Source organism: Musca domestica, unplaced genomic scaffold, assembly GCF_030504385.1.
Source record: "Musca domestica strain aabys unplaced genomic scaffold, Musca_domestica.polishedcontigs.V.1.1 4, whole genome shotgun sequence".
Lineage (NCBI taxonomy): Eukaryota > Metazoa > Arthropoda > Insecta > Diptera > Muscidae > Musca > Musca domestica.
Window position 1 is genome coordinate 18,610,063 of NW_026712328.1, and position 7,023 is coordinate 18,617,085.

The 7,023-nt window shown below is 34.5% G+C and overlaps 1 protein-coding gene across 2 annotated transcripts; it reads left to right on the plus strand.

Annotated features, from left to right (window-relative positions):
- Window positions 1-475: 475 nt before the first annotated feature.
- On the plus strand, window positions 476-6,609 carry LOC101901603 (circadian clock-controlled protein daywake). 2 transcript variants are annotated; one of them, XM_011296700.3, is made up of 6 exons: window positions 476-647; window positions 942-1,047; window positions 1,116-1,208; window positions 5,716-5,869; window positions 5,934-6,067; window positions 6,140-6,609. In XM_011296700.3, the coding sequence occupies exons 2-6, from the start codon at window positions 954-956 to the stop codon at window positions 6,469-6,471; spliced, it is 807 nt and encodes a 268-aa protein (XP_011295002.1). In that variant the 5' UTR covers window positions 476-647; window positions 942-953; the 3' UTR covers window positions 6,472-6,609. The 2 variants fall into 2 exon arrangements, with proteins under 2 accessions (XP_011295002.1, XP_005189555.1); XM_005189498.4 differs by having other exon boundaries at window positions 526-647; window positions 739-1,047; window positions 6,140-6,608.
- Window positions 6,610-7,023: the final 414 nt, after the last annotated feature.

Genomic DNA, 7,023 nt, shown 5'->3' on the forward strand with positions numbered 1-7,023 from the left:
GTTCACAGAAGATTTTTTCTGTATTATGATAATAATTTGAACATCTTAGAAAGCACATGTTGATCATAAGTAGTATTACAGGCACGTGGACATGGGTCAATTATTTCATTAACCATACTACGCTCGATACTATTTTCCATATTTTGGCAAGAGATTTAAAACTATAAAACTTACTCAAAATTAGACTATCCCATAGAATTTTAACCGACCTTACACAAAATTTTACATATCAGTTGCAACTGTTTTGTCCGATACTGTACAGAGTCACATGTGTATATATTTTGTATATTTCATTAAGTCAACGCACACGTTTTACTTTTTTGTTGACTTCTGAGCAGAACAGAAGAACGGGGTAGAATATACACAACATTAGCTCATTTGTCGTATTTTATATTGAAGTGTTGCTTAGGATGGTCCCCAGAACAGAAGTCACCTTCAATACTGACAATGAAACATCTCATCAAAATAAAAATAAATATTTTATTCAAAAACATGCCGTTCGGCAAAAAATTCCACTCAAATGCCATAGTATGAATTTTAAGTGAAATCTGCAATAACTGAATGGCAGGCCGAGTTAAAAGCCCAAGGATCTAAAAAGGAACGTCAAACCATCAGTATCTTGCCTGTGACGGCCGACCTAGTGTAGGGTAAGTAATACACAACACATTTTGAATAACAACTCCTGTATTCTAAACGAAGATTCTGGAGAAACTGGTTTTGTTTTCGATACAATTTCAGATGCTGTTTGAATTATTCCGAAATGAGTGTTTGGATAAACGATTATCAAAACAAAAAATCAGATCAGTATTTCAGAAATTGCATACACCAGTAGATAACGAATTTTGAACGCTTATTAGCGTCTCACGCCTAAGACAGAACGACTCTTTCAATTTGTTTATGTGCATCAATCATTCAAAAGCTTTTTGTTCTTGTTTTTTAAGATCAAATTAATCATGAAACTGGAATCGAGTTCAAGTTTACTTGTGACCGTGGCAACAACACTGTTAACCGCCGTTGTGATCAATGGAAAGACGCTTATCACAAAACGTAAATAAATAAATAATATTCAATGCTAATTGTTTAATAAAATACATAATTTTTTAAATATATTGTAGCTGATTTTATAACACAGTGCCGTACGGATGATTTGGAGTTCAATCGATGCTTGGGAAGAAATTTTCAAGCATTTTTTACAGAATGGCAAGAAGGTAATTATTCAAATAACTAAATTTAATTATCATTTTGTGGAGACAGTCAAATATATATAGTTATATTTTCTAAAATCAGTAGTTTATAATAAACCTGACCATTATGTAGGTGTTTGATTCAGAAATACAAAGTCTATAATATTGAGGGCGTATGTAAATGCTAAGCTAGGGTTTAATAATGCGCAATTGCTTAAAATAACTTTTATTCTCCCCGCAATGCACTGTATTTTCATCTGTCTGATTGAAAGCGATTCACTTACGAATTTATTTATTAAACGTAAATTGAGTTCGACTTTGTTGAAACACCGCACATCATAATACTTGTATTAGATGCGAAAATTCTCTCGAAGCAACCGACTCTTCTCGATAGCTTCCACATAAGGAGCCTATATTATTAATTATCAGCCTCTTTGATTTGTTTAAATAGAGCATGGTTTCAAGGCTTTAAGGCGAATTTAGCCTAGCTTAATATATTTGCAACCATGGCCGATCTATTAATCCATCAAACAAGACAACCTGATTTCATCCGTACTGTAAAATTGCATGAATTTGGGAAATAAACGTTTAAAAATGTGAACAAATATTTTGACAGCATTATGGTATTCCAATAACAATGTTAGAATGATGGTATTTCAATTACGATCTTCTTAATGGGCCTTGCTGCTGTCATTAGATCTGGAGTTAATGTGGAATATTTCGTCCCCACCAAAGATCGATTAACTGAAGTGTCATAATGTAGTAAAATATGAAAAATTACACTGATTTTCTTTTAACCAGCATTAGAATCGATGTCGATCTAGCCAAGTATGTATGCCTGTCTGTCAGTCCTTCTCTGGAAGTCACAATAGAGTCCACACTATTTTATGCAGCGCTATACACTTTGGCATCATAATTGATATTATGTTTAGGTATTTAAAATAGTCGTTATCGGTCCATTATTAAATATAGTATATAACGAACGGCACCTCCAGATTTTCGGTAGTTTGAAAGTTTCTGTCAGAATTTCCAACCAAATCAGCTGAAACTTTGAGCATTTGAGGTTCTTGATAAGTCTGCCACAATTTCCAACAAAATTAGCTTATACTTGACAATTGGACTTCCCTTTAGGTCTGTCTCTTTTTGTAAAAATGTTTGATTCCGATCCATTAAAGGTATAGCCTACATATAACGGTGGCTCCCGATTTTCGGTAATTTGACGGTTTTTGTCACAATTTCCAATTAAATAAGATGATAATATGGGTTTCGCTTTTTGAGTTATTTTAATTAAAACGGATTGATATACTAAGCTAACATATTCAACATGTTTCATTATTTCATTTTACTTTCATAGACATAACGGTTGAGAGCATGAAGAGATCGATTCGGCCGAACTTAAAACTTTTAATTACCAATAAAAATGGGTAAAACACTTTTTAAGTTAAACCGTTTAATCTTAAACATACATTGCAATGTTTAAGATACTAAAAACCAAAAAATATAAAAAAAAATAACAAAGCGTGAATGAACGCCTGAGATGTGTAGCTGGTTGATGATGATTTTAAAAACAGGTGCTCCTGATCGTTTTATAGGAGGCAGTTGTAAAAGATCACCGAGAAGTAATACGTTTACTCCCTCAAAAAAAAAACTCATTTTCACAGTTCTTAATTTGCCTTAATCGAGCGTCCATCATGCATAACATTTGATAGGACACCATGGAAATCTCGTCGACAATCAAAAAATCTGTTGATGCCATTGTTACCTCATTATTCGCAAATAGTTTTGCGGACAGTGATGACATACCTGTGATACCGTTGTGTTGCAGTTTCTGTTTTATTTGTGCTTGTATTTTTATATTTTTTTACCATTTTGTTTCCACGAGTACTGGACATTTAAACGGTCGACCCCCTAGAGGTCCAATAAAGGGGCAAGGCTATGTACAACAAGATGCGCTTGAGTCTTGATGGGAAAACGCTAACGACACATCATTTGTATCCACCCTAATGCCATACAGTTCTCGGCGCGTTTTAACATTTCACATTAACTTGGGTGATGTACCGCTAGTGACGATCCTCAACACGATATAAAATCTTGACTTGGGTGGTGGATTCAGGCTGGATTAATCAGATACCTGAATTAAGGATGCAATTTCTAAAATTAAAATATTGAAGTTGTATAGAGCACTGTATTTTTCTTGTCAACAGATTTCAATTTTATATAGTACATTGTATTCTACTGATTGAGCTCTTTTATTTGAAACTCAATTGATGAGATTTATAAAACCTACGTTATACGCCATTTTGCAGAGGCCGCCATCTTGGATTTTAATTTTATATAGTACATTGTATTCTACTGATTGAGCACGTTAATTTGATACCCAATTGATGGTATTGATAAAACCTACCTTATCCGCCAGTTTGTAGAGGCCGCCATCTTGGATTTATAATGATCATAAGTATACATATATGTATATATCTATATAAAAAAAAACTGCAACAAAGTCAAACACTATAATTTTTACATTTTTTTTTTTAATTTTTTTGAATGAAAGCAAAAAATGTCGGAAATAGCATCAAATTTTAGAATAAGTTTAGATTTGGTCACATTTGGCACGAATTATGGCCTTTAAACGACTAACGAAACCATCACACGCTGCCCGAATGCTTTTCGGTATTTTGGTCCATTCCCGGCGAAGCACTTGCTTGAGGTGAACGACACTTTAGTATTTTTCAGTGCCAACCTTGCTTTCCAAAATACTACAGACACAATAGTCCAACGGATTGGAATCCGGAGATTTTGGTGGCCATTGTGCGCTGGAAATGAAGCGAGGAACCTCATTTTGTAACCCTTCTAGGGTGGCGCGTGCTGAGTGCGATGGTGCTGAGTCCTGTTGAAATGTCCAAGGTCTGCCCAAAATATTTTCGTGCCCAAGGCCTTAATACACCTTCCAGAATATTTTAGCGATAATATTTGGTATTTATTTTGATACCACGGTCGATTAATACGAGCGGAGAGCGACCATCGGCTCTTATGTTGGCTCACACCATCACCATGTGAGGCGCTTGAGTTCTAGTGGCCAAACAAAGGTGCACATTTTCAGCTGACATCTTTGGCAAGTAAAGTTCTTGCACTTTTTCGAATTTCAATGACTTTACCCCGAGCTCATTTCTCAATATTTGCCGAATGAAATATTGTCATATGTTCAGCTCACGAGCCATTCTTTGGCCACTACGACGCGGGTTTCGATCAAGTCGTTTCTTCACTTTTCGAACCATTTCTGCTGATGTTGCTGTTTTCTTCCGTCCACTTTCTTGACGTCGGGCTACGCTACCCGTATCACGGTAACGAGCGATGGTACGAGACACAAAAGATTTATTCACATTTAAATGCTGGAGTGCTCGAATGATACCCACTTGTGGTTTTTCAGCCAAATACAAAGAAATCACACTATCACGCTTGAATTCCATCACGAATTCTGGAAAATTCTCACCAAAATGCTTTTGTAAGCTTATAAACAGTACAATGAGCTGTCACTGTAATAATTTTACCAGTTGTCGGACGAGTGGCTTAGAAATAACATCAGTCTGAAGTAGGTTACATTTTTTTTATCTCATCCTCTAATTTGTGGAAAATTTCGTCTCAATCAGACAGTAAATGCGGCCTGTACTTTGTTTACAAAAATACAAGGACAGACAGACGGACATGCATAAATCGACTTAGAATATATAAATATCGGGATTCAATATATTTACAGGTAACATTTTAAACTCGTAGATAAATCAAGTATAAAAAGTTTTAAGTTCGGCCTGGCCGAACTTTGAATGCACTCCACCATTTGAAACGAATTTGGCAATTTAAAAAAAAAAAATAAAATTCGTTAAAAATTCTGTTAAAATCTTAAAAATACCGAACGGTAGAGTCTGCACGACGACGTGGATCTGCATAGGCAACTTTTGTCATTAGCCATTACAATATTCAAATGCAAAACTTGAAAAAAATCGGTGAATAATGTAGTTAAAAACATCAAAATACCGAATATCGGGAGGTACCGTTATATGGGGGCTATATGAAGACGTGGACCTGCACAGAAAATTTTGTGTCATAAGCTGTAGTATGCATTACGAACTTCAAATACCAAATTTAAAACAATTCCGCTGAAAATTATCAAAATACCGAATATCGGGAGGTACCGTTATATGGGGGTTTTACGAAGACGTGGACCTGTACAGACCATTTTATGTCGTAGGCTGTACTATCCGTTACGAACTTCAAATACCAAACTTGAAACAATTTCGGAAAATAATGTCGCTAAAATGATCAAAGTACTGGATATAGGGAGGTACCGTTATATGGAGGCTATACCAAAACGTTGACCTACATGGCCCATTTTCAATACGTAAAGTCCTGCAGACATAATATACATTTAAAATGTATATTTCGAGGTGTTACAAACAGAATGACAAACTTTAAATACCCTCCATACTATGGTGGAGAGTATAAAAAACAAAAAATTGTAATTTTATTCTTACAGGTTTGCTCAGTCCAAAATACGTTGGCGACTTAGATCCGTTGTTTGTTAAACGAATTAGTATCGAACAAGATCTCAGACATCCCGTCTCGATGAATGCAAATCTTCACAATCTTGAAGTGAAAGGCCTGAAAGAAACACGCGTTGAAAATGTAAGGTACGTATGTAGAACAAACTAATTGAAAATTTATGAAAATATACAATACTCTTTTTAATTTTAGTTTTGATTTGAACGATTTACTTGCCAAGGTGACATTGGTGGTGCCTAAATTAAATATTCATTCTGATTACACAATTACTGGCCGAATTTTGAGTTTGGCCTTAAACGGAAATGGAAAAGCATTTATAAGGGCTGGTAAGTTCAATTTTTTTTACCCTAATTTGGATTTTTCCACATAGAATGTCTTTTGGTTGATTTCATTTTCAGAGCATGTTGAAATCAAGTTACTTATTCGTTTTAAATTACGCGATGAAGACGGCCTGACATTCATGGATATTGATAAACTACATGCGGAAATTAAAGAAGTTGGTGGATTCGGAATACGTTTGGACAACCTCTTCCATGGACAAAAAGTTTTAGAGGAGAGTGCTCACGTTGTGTTCAATGAAAATTGGCACGAGTTCTATGAAATATTACGACCTGCCATCAAATCAGCCATTGAGAATATTGTAACCGAACGCCTATCAAAGATATTTGCTAATCTGCCAGCCACGTTCATAATCGGCGAATTACCAACGGCTGCTGAATTTTATGGTTAATATTTAAGAAAAAGAGTTATGTATATAGATATTGTTAGTTGTTTTGTTGATTTAGTTGTAAAATTGATGGGGACCCCAAAAACATTGCACGTCACAGTAATGTTATTCATTATATACATATGTTGGTATAGAATTGTAAAAAAAAATATATTTTTTAAACTATATTTGTTTCTTTATTAAAAATTGTTGTTTTCTATCTTCTTGTATATGTACATAAATAGAAATGTTTGTATGTGCCTCAATCGCGGAATTTTAATTTTTACAGTATGTTACTGGAGAGTCTGAAAGAAATATTAATTATAACATTTTCGAAATTTCGTGGTGTTGTCGTGAATCCCACGCGACGTTGTTTTAATAAACGACATGTCACAGAAATCGTTAAAGGTCTATAAGACGGTGATATCATTATTATCAAAGCGATATAATAAGTTTTTACGCACGTATATGAACACATTTAAATAAAATATTTGCAAATTTCTTAAATATTAAGCAAAAATTGTTTAAGACCATAACATAGGAGTACACAATCTCAAATGTTCTTACCGCAGGAAA

What these genes read in the sequence shown, in the direction of transcription:
- LOC101901603 (XM_011296700.3), top strand. Translation starts at nt 954, where the DNA reads ATGAAACTGGAATCGAGTTCAAGTTTACTTGTGACCGTGGCAACAACA. An exon ending in TTTTACAGAATGGCAAGAAG is followed by an intron (nt 1,209 to 5,715) that starts GTAATTATTCAA and finishes TTATTCTTACAG; the next exon opens with GTTTGCTCAGTCCAAAATAC. An exon ending in ACACGCGTTGAAAATGTAAG is followed by an intron (nt 5,870 to 5,933) that starts GTACGTATGTAG and finishes TTTTAATTTTAG; the next exon opens with TTTTGATTTGAACGATTTAC.